The sequence below is a fragment of the Sclerotinia sclerotiorum genome, genomic scaffold (genome assembly GCF_000146945.2).
Source record: "Sclerotinia sclerotiorum 1980 UF-70 scaffold_16 genomic scaffold, whole genome shotgun sequence".
NCBI classification, from domain to species: domain Eukaryota; kingdom Fungi; phylum Ascomycota; class Leotiomycetes; order Helotiales; family Sclerotiniaceae; genus Sclerotinia; species Sclerotinia sclerotiorum.
Genome location: NW_001820820.1, coordinates 229,483 through 245,789, shown reverse-complemented (window position 1 = coordinate 245,789; position 16,307 = coordinate 229,483). Strand labels below are relative to the sequence as shown.

Below are 16,307 nucleotides of genomic sequence, written 5' to 3'. Positions count from 1 at the left end.
TGCCCCGCCATCCAATAAGGGAAGCACTATGACATAGTCAGGAGCGACTTTACTAAGAAACAGCCTATTGGGATCAACACCATTCTATCGATTTCTGATTTATTGATGCAACAGCAATGAATGAATAGTAAGCCCATGTCATTCTAATTTTTGTATCAGAACTTCGATTATCCAACTCTTTTAAATACAAATCAAACATACAATCTTCCTATCTCCCCATCTTCTAACAAGACACAAGAAAGGACATCGAAAGCCAGAGCTTCAACCAACTTTTACCATGACTGATACGCCATCTCAGCCGCTACCCCTTGATCCTCGCGAGCAGCCTATATTGGAGTCTCTCACTCAAATACGGAATGAATTGACACTTTTAAAGCAAGATAGAACGACATACATCAAGGCCGCAGATGTACTCAATCTGCAGGATAAAGTAGATGAACAAGTTCAGCTTCTTAATGAAATAAGGGCAGATAAGCCCCATGAGCAGAACCGAGGTCAGTTTTGAGAGGATAAACTGTTGATATATAGATTCTAGTTGGCTGACCGAGAACATTGCAGTGGATCGCGTTTTGGATGGATGCTTCCAACTACTCTCCTTGTTCTTCATGACCATTGGCAAAACCAACGAAGCACCCGCAGCTTATTCCCTCACGTCTACGATCAAGCGCCTGCTCGACCATCTTACCGAAGTTGATCTATATTGCGAAAAAGATTTAGAACACATTGCGCAGACCCTTGAGAGGCTCAAGGGCATTGTGAAGAATGCTAAGCCGTCTTACTCGCCTCGGCTTCTCACTCTTCTTGGTAACAGAATTGACATCTGCCAGCGCTCATTGAATAATTTGAGCACACGACTAGAACGAATCAGCCCAGAAATATCACCTATTCATGAAAAGATCATATCGATATTGAGATCAATATCATTAGCAAATACTAGAAGCAAGGTAAGTCAGTTGCAATAACAGCTTTGATTTCTGCTTCATCAGCAGTCACATATGAGGGCCATACTGATTATCTGGGAAATAGTTCTCGACAACGGAGGTGACGAAGCTTCAAGCTCAAATAAAAGAGATCGATTCCCAAAGAGTTGATGGCAAGTTCGTAACCGTTTCTGGGGAAACACCTTCAGGCAACGACGATGTTTGTGATCATCTAGAAAGATGTTTAAAGTGGGCGGAAATTGTCCTCGAAAGGTTAGTTTATATGAATGTATCCACTGAACTCAATCATCAATTGACGGTCAATCAGAAAGGGGCAATTTCCGGAAGCTTTCCATGGGACTTACTCCACCCTGGTCGAGATTCGAAATAAACTTGAGAAGCTATCTTTGACTCAAGCTTGGTCATTGAGGGAAACAGATTTGTACGACTTCCAGCGGCAACTAGACAAAATCGACGAAAATCGTGTAGATGGAAATTTCGTTGATGCTGAAGGGAATTTTGCCGAATTATACGTTCAGCGGGTATGTAGCCTTAAAAATCCTCACATTTGTACCCCAACTAATCAGGACAGACTCTACTTTATCTGATCAGACGTAGCTATGCATATCTTTATTTCCTCATGGTGTCCTCCGAGCCCGTTTCCGAGGCACTTCTTCCAGTCTACAACCAACTTCAGACTCTACGCCGATGTCTCATTGAAGTTAAGAACTCCGGAGGTGTCAGTTCCCCAAGGGAATTATATCCCTACAGCATGAAGGTAGAATTTCTTAACGTTCCTGTGCGTTCAAAAATGTACTAATTATTAATTAGTTGAATTCAATCGACAACATGCGTGTAGACGGTAAATTTATGGTCGGGCCAGATATTCCTGAAGGTCAGGGCAGCGTCACTGATCTCCTTGCAGAATGCTTTGAGCTTAGTTATGATCTACGTGTTGCCGCGGAGAACGAAAGCGATGTGTAGTAAAAAATGCATCACTTAAATGTCTTTGGAGTCTGGTGGTATGCACGGTGACTTTGACAGTTTCAGACGGCGTTTTGGTTTGTGATTTGGTGCAAACTTTACCAATATCTTTTTAGGCATGGTGAGGTATGGCATTTGTAAAATATCGGGATCAGATACCACATCATAGGTACAAGGCCCAAGGAAATTATGGGAGACATTAGTGCACGGAAAGTCACTCTTGTACAAATATAACAGGGCGTACAATGGAGCAAATGTGATTTCATATCGTGGTTGAATTGCAACATCCAATAAAGATTGACAGTGCTGTAAGATGTTGTGAAGTTTGAAGATTGTATTCTTAGAAATATTTCAGGGGACTCGGGTCCTTTATCCTCACCTTTCCCGCTCCTTCGTCACCGTAAAAACGAGCACCTTCATTCTTGAAATCCCTTAATCACTGGTGGTTTTAATCTCATTTTTTCCTTCCAACAGGAAAATTCTCATATTAAGTTAAATGATGTTTGTCCGATACTTTCTTCAACCCCTGAGGTTTGCAGTGAATCTTCCAATACTCGTTCAAGCAGGGTTGTTTTCGAGTTGTTTGGAAGATGATAGTAGACGAGGCGTCCATCTCCATGTACCTAGTCTCTGGATACCTCAAATCGTAGCATCGTCGTATAGTTAATTGTCGACCCTCTGTTTTCCAGGCAATATTACAACCATCCCACTCTCGAGACTCCAACTGTTACACAGAACCTAAATTCAAGTGTCGTCTCAACCCCACGCCCCTCTCACACAATCCACAAAGTGCATGATGACTCTGAGTACTTATGCCATGGCTACCAGCTTTCCAAAGGCCGAAAAATAAGTGAACCTCACCTAGCCTTCATAACACTAACATCCTCAATCGCCCCATCCCCACTACTTTTTGCTCCTCCCTGTCCCTGCCCCTCTCCAACCATCTTTTCAATAATCTTCGCTTTCGCCACCGCCCTTTTATATCTATCATCAAAATCCCCTACCGCCTCTTCCGAATTTTCCGTTGAGAGACTTTCTGCCTCGGCCAATGCATAAAACACTTTTACATGCTTTGCCAATCTTTCGTTTTTGGCCAGCTCGGATAATTTGACATCATGTGATTTTTGTTCTTTCCTTTCTAGACCTTCTTGCTCAATTTCTAAGTTTGAGGCTGTGGGAATTTTTGGCTTTTGAAGAGAAGGAATTCTGTTGGCCCACACTATGGATTTCCCGTGCAATCGACCCATTTCAACGTACTTTTCAAATCCCTTTTCAAGTCCGAAAGTGCGCCCTTCAATGCGTCCGGCGGTTATACCGTCAGAGAGACCTTGATTATAGCCGGCGGAATAGAACTCTTCCTCGAGGTTGAGGATGTCTTCAAATGGATCGGTAGTGGCCATTTTTGGTATGTGATGTGATTTTAATCCTTGTTTGAAAAAGCTTGTAGATGAAGGAAGAGTTTTGCAGCAATTGTGTATCAGTTTTGAGATATGATATTGCGAGTCAGTGGAGCTAGAATGAAACTTTCCTTTCTATTTCCTATAATAGACTGAAATTTCCTTGAGTTAATTTTGCTGGGTGATTGTGATGTTAGAGAAAATGCGATTTGTTCTAGAGGGGTCCCCTGCTTATGTAATCCAGCCTTGTAAGCCCCTCCAAGGACTTTGACCTGACTCACCCGAGTATCTTCAAAATCCATAGCGGGGTTCTTTCTTATACACTTTCTTTGCAACAAAACAATCAAGAATGGCGTCTCCAAACATCATCTTGCCCGAGAAAGGCAAGAATAATATCTTGATTACCAGTGCCTTACCATATGTGAACAATGTTCCTCATCTTGGAAATATTGTTGGCAGTGTACTCAGCGCCGACGTGTTTTCCCGCTACAGCAAGCTGAGAGACCGCCCCACTCTCTACATTTGCGGTACTGATGAATATGGTACTGCTACGGAAGTCAAGGCTTTAGAGACAAAGCAAACTCCCAAGGAACTTTGTGATGAATTCCACAAAAAACATAAGGATGTTTACGACTGGTTTGAGATTGGGTTCGATTACTTCGGAAGGACGACCACGGATCAACAGACAGTCATCGCACAAGATATTTTCATGAAACTTCATAAGAATGGGTATTTGGAGGAGCGCACGACTACACAACCTTACTGCGAAGCGCATAAATCATTCCTCGCAGATCGTTTTGTGGAGGGTACTTGTCCTAAGTGTCAATACGATGATGCAAGAGGTGATCAATGCGATAAATGTGGTAGTCTTCTAGATGCTTTGGAGCTTATCAACCCTGTATGCAAGGTCGATGGTGCTACTCCGGTTCCTCGCGAGACGAAGCACATCTTTTTACTCCTCGACAAAGCCCAACCTGCGATTGAGGAGTGGTTTAATAAATCGAGTGAAGAAGGAGGATGGCCAAAGAATGGTATCAGTATCACGAATTCATGGCTCAAGCAGGGATTGCAAGGACGAAGTATTACTAGAGACTTGAAATGGGGGACACCAATTCCTTTGCCAGGTTTTGAGGAAAAGGTTCTTTACGTTTGGTTCGATGCTTGTATTGGATACCCATCGATTACCGCAAATTATACAAAGGATTGGGAGCTGTGGTGGCGCAATCCTGAGAACGTCAAGCTCTACCAATTCATGGGCAAGGATAATGTGCCATTCCATACTGTCATTTTCCCTGGGTCTCAATTGGGTACTGGAGATAAATGGACTAAACTCAACCATCTCTCTACAACTGAATACCTAAACTATGAGAATGGCAAATTCTCCAAATCGAGAGGTGTAGGTGTTTTTGGTGACACTGCAAAGGATACTGGTGTTCCACCATCCGTATGGAGATATTACCTATTGTCGAATCGACCTGAAACAGCAGATTCGCAATTTGAGTGGTCAAACTTTATTCAACTGAACAACTCTGTTTTGCTCAATAATTTGGGTAATTTTGTCAACAGAGTCATCAAATTTGTCAATGCAAAGATGGACGGAGTGATCCCAGAATTTTCTCCAGAATACAAGGATGAATCGTTCGATTTCCCTGCTTTCATTGAAGAGATCAATGTACAGTTGAAAGATTACAACAATGATATGGAAGCTGTCAAGATTCGTGCCGGTTTAGATCAAGTCATGAAGATCTCCACAAGCGGAAACAACCTTCTTCAATACCGTTTAGACAACGCAAATCTTGCCGAACATCCCGAAAGGACTCACACAGTCATTGGGCTCGCGCTCAATCTCGCTTACCTCATCGCATCCATCACCTCCCCCTTCATGCCCTCTACCTCCGAATCTATCGTTGCTCAACTCTCCGCGCCACTCATCTCCATCCCAGATAAATGGAACCCAGCTGTTCTCAAGAGCGGCCATAAGATTGGCAAACCAGCATACCTCTTCACGCGTATTGACGAGAAGAAAGCCGAAGAATGGAGGAAACAATATGGAGGGACTCAGGCCTCGAGATTAGCGGAAGAAGAAGCTCAGGCAAAGAAGAAGGCGGATAAGGCGAGAGACAAGGAAAGGAAGAAGGCTAAGAAGGAAGCAGAGAAAGCGGCCAAGGCTGCTGGAGGAGCAGAGGCTAAGCCTGAGGCTCAGGCACCAGCTGCTGGTGTTGAGACGGAGATTCCATTGAGAGGAAAGGTTGCAGAAGAAGAGGCTCCACCTTCTGCTGCTGCACCATAAGCGACTACCGATAGATGTTTATGAAGCGAATTGACGAGGTATGATTGGCGTTGTAGCGATTCGGTGGAGCGGGAGTATGATGGGTGCTGCTGAAGAAATTGTAGAACAGAAAACACGGGCCATAACAGAAGGGGCTAGATCTTATAAGCTCATGATATTTGATAGCGAAGTAGCGAGATTCACAAATCCGGTTTTTGTTTTCTAGAGCAGAGCTGACGTTGGTTCACAACAACCAATTTACACGAGTTAAATTTAAAGAAAGAAATTAAAAAAAAGTTATTATAGATTCGTCTGGTCTTTCGAGATGAGCACGAGTTCTGTCGGCAATCAAAAGCTTCCCCCCTAGCAAAGCTAGGTAATCATGAAAGTGCGAGGATCATTCGTCCATCCATGTGTCTTGAGGTTGAATGTACTTCCAAGTGGTAAAATACATTCTCAAGGGGCACTTCGAGTAAATGCGAGATATTTAAGGTTGATTTATCATTATCATACAAGGTCCATCATCATACCGACATCATTAACTAACTTGCGAAAAAAAGACCCTTTGCTTCATTGAAGTCCTGTCCCAAAAACAATTCCTGCAGCCGTATTCCCGAACATTAACTTCTTTCGTCCTCCATCCGGACCATATCATCATTACCTATTAATGGCATACACACTCTGATTGATGCTTTTGCTCATGCTCAGCTTTCTAGCCTCTCCTTCAACAAAGAAACATTTATGGAATTTATTTCCCACCAAACCAACTGGAGATACCACTCTTAGCTTTGGCGGCCTCGGCTTCGACTTTTCGGTCTGCCTCGTCAATCTTCTTCATGGTGGTTTGAGCAGCTTCTTTGCGGTATTGATCGGCGTCTTTCTTGTATTGGTCGAATTTTCCTTCGGCTTTGGCGAGTTCGGCGCGGGCTTTGTCAGTCTGGCCGAGGGAGTTAGTGTATGCTCATAGGAGATGGCAGCTGGAGTCATTATGTAGGAAGAGAGAGGAGATGGGTATGTTTAAGGGAAAGAGGGATGATAGATTATGGGGTGAACAGGCTAGAATGGTAGAGATGAGAGACATACGGCAGAATCAAGCTTAGCGCCAGCCTCTGCACCCCATTTCTCGGCTTCTTTCTGAGCTTGTGTTGAGCGACCTGGTAATTCTGATTTTACTTTTGCGGATGCTCGAGAGATATCACCTATTGGTATTCTGGTTAGTTATTGTTTTATGCAAAGTAATGTTGTGTTGCGAGTTAATGAATTGGGGGCGATTTGAAATGTTGAAAGTTGATGGCGATATTGGATATAGGGTAAAAAGAAGACATACTTTCAAATTGCTTCTCAGCAACCTTGGGACTTCCTCCAGCGCTATACAGATAATAACCTACACCACCGGCGGCAGCAAGGCCAATGTAGAGAGGAGTACGAGAATTGCGTTGAGCCATTGTTTATTTTAGGATTCGAGATTGAAAATTGATGATTTATTTGTTGTGTGGTAGAAAGTTTGTTGGGTAGGCAGGTAAATAGATGTCTTGTTTATTGTTCAAAGGAAGTATGTAGAATGAAGAGGAGAAGAGAAGGAAGGTAGCACGGGGTTTTTGTAGGCTGAATGATGATGATTGGTGAATTCTTGTTTGGTCAATTATTACGAAATAGATATGATGGTGATGGTAGGCTTTTTTTTTTCTCGATGATATGATATGAGATGATGATGTTCTTGCTTGGTTTCTGAGAGGATGAGGGGAGGAGATGTAACGTCATAGTTACTGTGATATCCTGGTAGAAGAATTGGATGAAAGTGTGTATGAAAGCGGCGGGGAGTGGGGAGATGTGGCGGTGCAATGAGGTTGTGCTTTGGGATTGTGCCTTGTTTCGATATTATTAGCCATGGAATTCCTAATATTATTAATTAGTGCTGATGATAGGATTTTACATGACTACTAGGCTGACATTGAAAATTGAGAAATATTGAAATAAAATAAATGAAGATATAAATGTTTCATTCTACTTACTGCTTACAACCAAAGTAGCATACGACGATACCCGCCTTTAAGGTTAACCTCACTGTCTCACTCGTCCCATCAACCTATGGAAGATCTGTACCAGGATGTTCCAGAGTAACTTTCTACTAGCGCGTCATCAAGCAGGGGCAATCATCAAGCTATCAAGGCAGCTTATCCCAATTCGATCTTCACTTCTTCAAACTACCTAATACCTGTACCTACCTACTACCTTTAGTACTAGTGACATGCAGACCTCGAAACTGGATTCTCAATGAACGGTCACCGGTACTGACATGGCTTTTTGTATCTGTACTCATTACTTCGATTACAGGAATTTACTTCAATTATCCATTGTTCCAACAAAATAACTTGGAACAGACGTGCAACAAATTTCTATTCATAACTTTTATTACCTAGGTGGAAATTGATCAAGTAATTACTTTTTGGATTGATATCATTGAGAGAGGTAGCTCGGCCTGGCCATTCAGCATCTAAAGTCTAGATTCTCAATACGAAAAGCCTCAACCAAACCCCAAGCCAGGCTTTAATTTCTAGGAGAAGCCACCAGCCAGCCAACAGAAGCGCAACTCACGGCAATGCAGTTCTCGTAAAATCGAAAGAATGGCCTTTTCATTGCGGTCTAGATATAAAAGACCTGCTCAATTAACAGATGCCGATTACGATCACGAAATCGAATTGGTGGATCATACAGACCCAAATGCGAGTCGGGGTGGGAGTCGGTCGAGGAGTAGGCAGGCCAAGATTGACGATTTACCGGCGATAATCGTAACGGATTCATCTTCCAGGGATCGAGTTGATGAGCCATCGAGGAGAAAGAGATCGCTAAGGGCAGAGTTGACTAGGAGGAAATGGAAGAAATACAGGGATGCGCATGTTGCTGCCGATGAAATTGAGAGCAGTCCTGTTAGAATAAGTTCGGTGCTGTATGCAGTTACCTGCTGTTGTGGTTGTTGGCAAAAGTACTAACTACATATTTGCAGAGCCCTGCCTCCAGAAAATGGAAATACTCCCGATGATGAAGGCAGCCGAGGCCGAAGTCGAAGTCGAAAAAGAACAAAAGCTCAACAGGAACAGGATAAATTACCTTTTGAGATTGATATTTTGTATGAGAATGAACGGGGCTTGGTTCTATGCGGAGCGCATATGTTTTCTAGTAAAGCTTTGGGGAATCTAGATCCGGCGCCTTGGACCAAGATTACGGGGAAGCCGAGCCTGACGGATCCCTCGAATTCTCAAGTACCGGATCCAAGTTGGGAATGGGCTTGGCCGGAGTGGATTATCAATCATGATGATGGGGTAAGAATATATCTAGACTAGCCTGGACTTGAGACATCTGGTCGTCAATTGTCTACTGCTGTGCTATTTGCGAATTGCATGCTAACCATTAATGTGAATTTAGGTCGATGATGAAGGATGGGAATATTCTTTCGCATTTTCCAAGATGTTTTCATGGCATAATGCTAAATGGTATAACTCATTTGTTCGGAGGAGAGTATGGATTCGAAAGCGAGTCAAGAAGAGATTCATTCCTCGACATGCTCATATGCTTAATGAAGATTATTTTACCATACATCCAGTGAGTAGTCCATCATTGCCAAATTATGCGAGCAATCACAATCCTCATCATTCGCTTCAATCTTGACTACACCAGTACTAACTTCATTTACTAGCCACGTAGCAGAAGCCGCGGGACAAGTCTCTCCGGTGCCGCCGCTCTAGATGGAGATGGACGAAGTCGGTACAGTTCAGCAGTCTATAGCCGCAATTACGAAACAGAATGGAAGATCGATGACATTAGTGATATTGCAACCCTGATGAAAGTCCTCAGAATCTGTCGTATCGATAGGGAGAAGATGGAAGCGGTGGAAAGTTTTATTAAGCATGGTGGTGAGGAACTGCATTATTTGACGAAACCGGAACAGATGCATGAGGTTATGAATAATTTTATCTTTCAGGCGAGTAGACGTGTTTTGTTGGGGAGACTGATGAAGGAGTATGAGGAAATTAGCCGAGCGGCTGAGGAGGGAAAAGAAGGAAAAGAAAATGTGAAAAGCAAACGAGGCTCGGATGAGACGAAGGATAAGAATGTCGGTATAAAACGAAAACAACGGGCAAAGCTTCTAGAAGCAGCAGTCAAAGCTGCAGATGAAGAAGTCAAGAGATTGGAATATTGGAGTGACGTTCGACATATGGCGGAGAAAGGGGAGACGATGGGAGCGGTGGATGATAGAAAAGGATGGGAGGGCAATTGGGAGGGCTTGGACAGCAGTGGACCCAAGGACTTTAAATTTGATGGGAAAATTATGGGAGGGGAAGAGGGAGGGGAAGAGGGAGGCGGAATTGGAGGGAAAGAAAATGGGAATAAGAGTGGGAAGACTGATGGGGATGGTAATGGTAAAAAGATTAATAAGGGAAAGGGCCGCGCTTTGGAGTAAAGGGTTATCTTTAGGGTGTGCATGAATTGGGTAATTATACATATGGACGGGTCGAGTTAAATACTTGAAATGAAGGACGGATGGATGATCAGAGAAGGCGTTTTTATATCTTATCTTGTCGATATACCTTGGTTCAGTCGGGGTTCGAAATGGGATGCATAGCGTTTTTATTTTAGTTTGGTTTTGGGTTGGTTTTGGGTTGGGGTTGGGATGGGTTAAGTTAAACTTGATAAGCTTGTGATGAGGTGGTTGTTGGATAATTCTTTAGTAGATAGGTACGTACTAAATAGTCTCTGCGTCGTATACGCAAATTGTATATTTGACTGCGGTAAGGAGATGAAGAGATGGATAGGGGGAAGGAAATATTGGATGGATGGATGGATGGATGGATGGATGGATGGATGGATGGATGGATGGAAGGGAAAGAGTATAGATACCCAGGGTAGAATTAATGAAAGCGGAGTAGTATATTAATATTAATATTAATTGATGTCGATTTTGATATTGATGTGATGAAATTATAAATAGTTTATTTTAACTTTTGAGTGCTAAAGCTGATTAATATAATACAGAATATTCAATGAGTTGTAGTTTATAATTTTTTTTATTTTAGATAATATATTTATCAATTTTTCTCCATATGTATTTATAGAACAAATAAAATAAAAGGCATATAGGTAGGGATAAAAATATTAATAGAAATATAAAATATAATCTTATAGTTAGAATTGTAGAATTTGGATTCTGGAATGATATCTATAATATGGAGTGGAGTGTGGGGTATGAAATAGTTTTTAAGGATAGAAATGAAGAGAAAAAATATTTATGTAAGAGTGGAGTGAGGAGGGACGAGGGAGGAGATATCAAGCATTGAGCAAGTTTGTAAGTTTTATTTATATGTATTTCTGCTGTAATCTGTTGTTTGTTCGGGGACGGGACAGTTGGGTAGGGGGTGGTGGGAGAGTGAAGTTTCATATATTATATATGATTTTACGGAATAGAGTGTGGGTAGGTGGCAGGTAGGAGGAGAGGATATTTAGAAGAGAGTCAAATGATAGTGAATAGTTGAAGATGTAAGTTTGTTTCAAGATCTTCGTGGTATTTGGTACATATATACAGATTGATATATATTCATTAAACTTCCCCCTCCTTTACTTCGCCAAAAACTTTTGGAAAGCTTCATGTTCAATTGCGATATTGCCCACGGCCTTCAGCTTCTTCCTTCCTTCTTTCTGTCTATCTAATAACTTTCTTCTTCTTCCAATATCACTCGCGTGTAACTTTTGCAATACATCTTTTCTAAACGGTTTAAGAGTTTCTCTCGCCACGATTCTCTTTCCTGCTTGTGCTTGAATGATCACCTCGAACATTTGTCTATCAACATGTTCTTTGAATTTCGTTACCCATTGTCTCCCGATTTTTTCGACTTGACTTGTGTGTACTACTCGTGCCACTGCATCGACTGGTCCTTTGTTGACGAGGAGCTGTAGTTTCACGATGCTACTTCTGCGGAATCCGGCATCTTCGTAATCGAGACTTGCGTAGCCTTTGGTTGCACCTTTGAGTTTTCCGAAGAAATCATCCACGAGTTGTGCGAGGGGAAGATCGTATTTGAGAATGACTTGGGTCGCGGTAAAGAAGGTGAGATCGACTTGTTCACCGCGGTTGGCCTCACAGAGTTCAATTACTTTACCAAGATATTCTTCGGGAAGAGTAATGGTAGCAGAGACATAAGGCTCTTGAAGTTCTTGGACACGTTGATTAGTGGTTTCGTGTTCGGGAAAGAGAGCAGGATTTTGGATAATTGACTCTGTACCATCGCGCCAAATGACTTTGAAAGGCACGGTGGGTGGTGTAATGATGATACTTGCACCATGTTCTTGACGCAAACGGTCCTCAAATACAGAACAATGTAGAGTACCAAGGAATCCTAAACGCCATCCCGCACCGAGCGCCTCTGAAGACTCTTTTTGTAGAGTTACACTCCTGTCGTTGAGTACGATTTGATTGATGGAGTCTTCTAAATGATGATAGTCACCCTGGTCGACTGGAAAAGCAGCCACGAAAACCATAGACTTTGGCTCTTCGAATCCAGGATATGCTTCTACTAGATGCTCTGAACCAACGGTGGTAAATGTATCTCCACTCAAGGCCTCCTGACTCTTCTTCATACCAGGGTTGAAGTAGATATATCCAACCTGCCCAGCTCTCAACACAGTTTGCGGAGTCTGATCTGGATACATAATACCTACTTCACCAACGAAATACTTAATTCCAGTTGCAAAACTCACGATTTGGTCTCCAGCCTTGATTGTCCCATCGAAAATCCTGACTAGTAAGATAACTCCTTTGTAATTATCATACCATGAATCTACCAACAATAACCTTAGTGGCTTCGTATGGTCGCCAACTGGAGCTGGAATTTGTCTGATGACATTTGGAAGAATAGCTGGAACATTCAATCCCGTCTTCGCGCTGACCAAAACCGCATTCTCAGGCGCCAATTCAAATGTACTTTCCATCTGCTCCAATGCCCTTGGTGGATCTGCTGTTGGTAGATCCACCTTATTAACCACCGGTACCAATGTCAACCCCTGTGAAAATGCCAAATAGAAGTTTGCAACCGTTTGAGCCTGTACTCCTTGACTTGCATCTACTAGTAATAGAGCCCCTCCACAACTAGCATAAGATCTTGATACCTCAGCTCGAAAATCCACATGTCCCGGCGTATCTACCAAGTGAAGCAGGTAATCTTCTCCTTCATGATTCCATAACATACTACATGTTTGCGCCTTGACAGTAATACCTCTTGCCCTTTCTACTTCCAGCTTATCCAAAATTTGTTTATCGCCACCAGGTTCAATCGTACCCGTCAATTCGAGTAATCGATCACTAAGTGTACTTTTCCCATGATCTACATGTGCTACGATGCAGAAGTTCCGAAATCGTTCAATGGGAATAGCTTGGATGCGACGTTCTAGATCACCCACGACTTTCTTCGCGATGGCATATCGAGTCACCGAAGTGGTGAAGGTTCGGGGAAGGGAAAAAGGAAGAAAATGCGATGCATATTGTGATCTTAGAGTGCTGGGAAGCCTAAGCAGGTTCAATGGACATCGCTGCATTTGTGGAGTGGGCTTCACAGTTTGAAGACGCGGGGTGAGGATTGGGGAAAATTAATTTTGGGGTTGCTTTGCCTTGTGACGGAACCTTCCGGGCTCGTGGTCGCTGAGGCAACCAAGAATTATTTGATGGGGTTCTTTACTTTCTGTTTATCTATGAGACAGACAGATAGACTCGCAAGATCGCATACGATATTCATTCTCAAAATACTGTCAATATGTCGACCACAAAGTCAACTACGAAGACAAGCACCAAGTCGAAGGAGAAGTCTGATAAATCAGATAAGGCGAAAACTCATAAGCTCTCGCTCAAGGGTATGCAAAAGCTCAGGGAATTAAATCGCACGCAGTGTTAATAATTTATAGGTTCTTCAAAACTCGTTGCGGAATTCGTGAGTACTGGATCTATTTAGGTCATAGAGAAATACTAATTTGCGTAGTTCCAATACTCAATAAACACAATTCTGTAAGTATCAAATCATATACCACTTGTCTACAAATCATATACCACTTGTCTACAAATCACTAACAAATCTATAGCTTCCAACGAGGTGTATACCCCGCCGAAGACTTCTCAGCGTTTGTTCATCCTGTTCACCTCATAGTCCACAAACATTCCAACTAACTATCCTTCTCAGCGTCAAAAAATATGGCCTCACAATGCTTGGTTCGTTTTCCGTACAAGCTAATCCCATTCCAACTCCTCACTCACCCGCCATATCTTAATCATAACTAACTCATCCTTACCAGTTTCCTCCGACGACCAAGTCAAAGCTTACATCAAAAAGATCATGTCACAACTCGACAAATGGATGATAAACGGAAAGATCACCAAACTAATCGTCGTAATCACCTCAAAAGAAACAGGCGAAGATGTCGAACGTTGGCAATTCGATGTAGAAATCTTCAACAAACCTTCTAAGAAATCATCCAAATCCAAATCCTCAACTACTCCCTCCACTTCCGAAAATGCACCCACCGAGAAAGAAGCACCAGCACCCGCACCCGAAAAAACAGAAGCAGAGATTCAATTGGAGATTCAATCAATATTCAGACAAATTACAGCTAGTGTGACATTTTTGCCAGAGTTGGATGGAGCATGCACATTTAATGTTCTGGTATATGCGGATGCGGATAGTGAGGTTCCAATGGAATGGGGAGATAGTGATGCGAGAGAAATTGTAAATGGAGAGAAAGTACAATTGAGGAGTTTCAGTACGGCTAATCATAAAGTTGGAACTATGGTTAGTTATAAAGTATTGGAGTAATGGTTGGAGGGATTGGAAAGGAGTTGGGTTTGTTAAATGGATGGATGGATAGGATGGATGGAGTGATAGGCTTCGAATTTCGGTTGTGGGTATTGCGTGGTATGATAGGTATCTGTAAAGTTATGGATGATTTGGAGATGATATATAGGATAGCAAGGACTATCATTCTCCTTCTTTTTCGCTAATGGAGAAAGAATTTTCGGATGTATGAATATGTATGGGATTAGGCTATGGTATGATGAAATGAATAAATCTTTCAAGATATTTCTTATATGGTTTTACGTGGTGACAGGATTGAGAGGACCAAGTTCCATTAGTTTTAAGATGAAACATCCACACAGATATATCGCAGATGTCTTGAGATATCTCGAGATATCCCTAGTATCCAATAATATTCTCAAGACATCGTATTTTACATCGCATTATCAGTGTTCACAACATCAACTCCGAAACCTCCATATAACTTCCCACCTTCCTTTTTCCATCCTATCTCTCTTTTATCACACATCCACTAGTGATCTTATAAATCATTTCCTTTATTCTTTTATAATTTCAATCTCCTCAACTAGGAGTCTAGATTGATTGCATCGCTAAATTTCACTGCAATGAAATGATATAAGAAAGATATTGATTGTTGTTAATTGAAAGTGCCCCGACTTGTAGTTGTAGACTACCCCATCTATCTCATAATTTTTATAACGAGAGTAAAGAGAGGAAATGGAAGATGATGAAAAGAGAAAGGATAGGGTTGCGGAGTTGATCATTTTCTGGATCTCTTCTAAAATTTGGTATATATATGGGCTTAGCTATTGTGAGTAGTAGTAGTAAGTGGTGTGCATAAGTTATCTATTTTTATATTTGATGAGATCGAGCTCGAGGTTATATTTATATATATATACTCTTTTTTTGAGTTTTTTTTTGAGTTTATTTTGTTGTATTTCTTATAAAAAAAAATCTTCTTATTTATGATTTTAAATATAAGAGAGGACTCGAATCTATAAAATTCTGGGGTTGTCTGTCTATATCTAGGTAGGTATATTGATATCTATCTATCTGTCTCTTAGGAGATAGGCTTTTTTTGTAAGATTATATCCTAGGTGATGTCTCATTACTTAGTTTTCTCCCATTATCCCATTATCCCATTATCCCATTATCCCATTATCCCATTATCCCATTATCCCATTCTATATCTCATAATCTAAATTGAAGTTTCTTTTCACACTTCTATTTTTCCATTTACTAACTCATCGATTGGAAAAAATCTCAAATTAATAAACTCGTGAATCAGTACATTTGCACTCGAGCAGATACAATTTAATCTAAATACTTAATTTGATTAATTAGATCTGTCAAGAAAGAAAATAATCAAAAAAGAGGAGAGGATGGAAGAGGGGAGGAGAGAAGAGGGATGGAAGATAGAAAGACAAGGGAGGGTAATGACGAATAGATACAACGCCATGAATACCTATCTATTCATAAGAAACCAAAGCCAAAGGAGCAAAAAATATCCATTTAATAATTTGATCTTTCATTTCTCGTGATTAATAATACTAATAATACTAATGCTAAGCATAATAATGGTATCTCTAGTTCTCAATACAATTCAAAGTCTCTATACTTTTCTTTATCCCATCTTTTGTTAATGCTTCACTTCTTCCCAATGTCTCGATCTATCCATTATCCCATCTTTTCTCAGTGTTTCTATTCTCTCGATTGTCGCATCTATCCTCAAAGTTTCCTTCGTCCCAGCTTCTCGTCTATCCATTAACCCATCTTTTCTCAACGTTTCCAACCACCCCAACATCCCTGTTCTATCCATACTCCATCTTCCCAAACATCTCAATCCACTCTAACACTCCCTCCTTTTCCACTCTTACATTCCCCGTCT

General features: G+C 41.5%; 7 protein-coding genes across 7 annotated transcripts; 4 read left to right on the top strand and 3 right to left on the bottom strand.

Moving 5' to 3' along the window:
* Positions 1-277: 277 nt before the first annotated feature.
* Positions 278-1,904, top strand: SS1G_10626 (hypothetical protein; the record flags this gene model as incomplete). The annotated part of the gene is made up of 6 exons (XM_001588130.1): positions 278-494; positions 559-944; positions 1,027-1,193; positions 1,249-1,462; positions 1,513-1,659; positions 1,752-1,904. 6 exons carry the CDS (start codon positions 278-280, stop codon positions 1,902-1,904), a joined length of 1,284 nt encoding a protein of 427 aa, XP_001588180.1.
* Positions 1,905-2,761: 857 nt separating this feature from the next.
* On the bottom strand, positions 2,762-3,304 carry SS1G_10625 (hypothetical protein; the record flags this gene model as incomplete). The annotated part of the gene is made up of 1 exon (XM_001588129.1): positions 2,762-3,304. One exon carries the CDS (start codon positions 3,302-3,304, stop codon positions 2,762-2,764), a length of 543 nt encoding a protein of 180 aa, XP_001588179.1.
* Positions 3,305-3,650: 346 nt separating this feature from the next.
* Positions 3,651-5,591, top strand: SS1G_10624 (hypothetical protein; the record flags this gene model as incomplete). The annotated part of the gene is made up of 1 exon (XM_001588128.1): positions 3,651-5,591. The coding sequence occupies one exon, from the start codon at positions 3,651-3,653 to the stop codon at positions 5,589-5,591; it is 1,941 nt and encodes a 646-aa protein (XP_001588178.1).
* A 727-nt stretch (positions 5,592-6,318) lies between these two features.
* SS1G_10623 (predicted protein) lies at positions 6,319-7,015 on the bottom strand (the record flags this gene model as incomplete). The annotated part of the gene is made up of 3 exons (XM_001588127.1): positions 6,319-6,507; positions 6,654-6,769; positions 6,898-7,015. The coding sequence occupies 3 exons, from the start codon at positions 7,013-7,015 to the stop codon at positions 6,319-6,321; spliced, it is 423 nt and encodes a 140-aa protein (XP_001588177.1).
* Positions 7,016-8,194: 1,179 nt separating this feature from the next.
* On the top strand, positions 8,195-10,029 carry SS1G_10622 (hypothetical protein; the record flags this gene model as incomplete). The annotated part of the gene is made up of 4 exons (XM_001588126.1): positions 8,195-8,517; positions 8,575-8,890; positions 8,994-9,170; positions 9,265-10,029. 4 exons carry the CDS (start codon positions 8,195-8,197, stop codon positions 10,027-10,029), a joined length of 1,581 nt encoding a protein of 526 aa, XP_001588176.1.
* A 1,151-nt stretch (positions 10,030-11,180) lies between these two features.
* SS1G_10621 (hypothetical protein) lies at positions 11,181-13,039 on the bottom strand (the record flags this gene model as incomplete). Its single annotated transcript, XM_001588125.1, has 2 exons — positions 11,181-12,921; positions 13,020-13,039. The coding sequence occupies 2 exons, from the start codon at positions 13,037-13,039 to the stop codon at positions 11,181-11,183; spliced, it is 1,761 nt and encodes a 586-aa protein (XP_001588175.1).
* Positions 13,040-13,369: 330 nt separating this feature from the next.
* On the top strand, positions 13,370-14,419 carry SS1G_10620 (hypothetical protein; the record flags this gene model as incomplete). The annotated part of the gene is made up of 6 exons (XM_001588124.1): positions 13,370-13,466; positions 13,518-13,543; positions 13,592-13,617; positions 13,692-13,730; positions 13,790-13,818; positions 13,902-14,419. The coding sequence occupies 6 exons, from the start codon at positions 13,370-13,372 to the stop codon at positions 14,417-14,419; spliced, it is 735 nt and encodes a 244-aa protein (XP_001588174.1).
* Between the last annotated feature and the right edge of the window lie 1,888 nt (positions 14,420-16,307).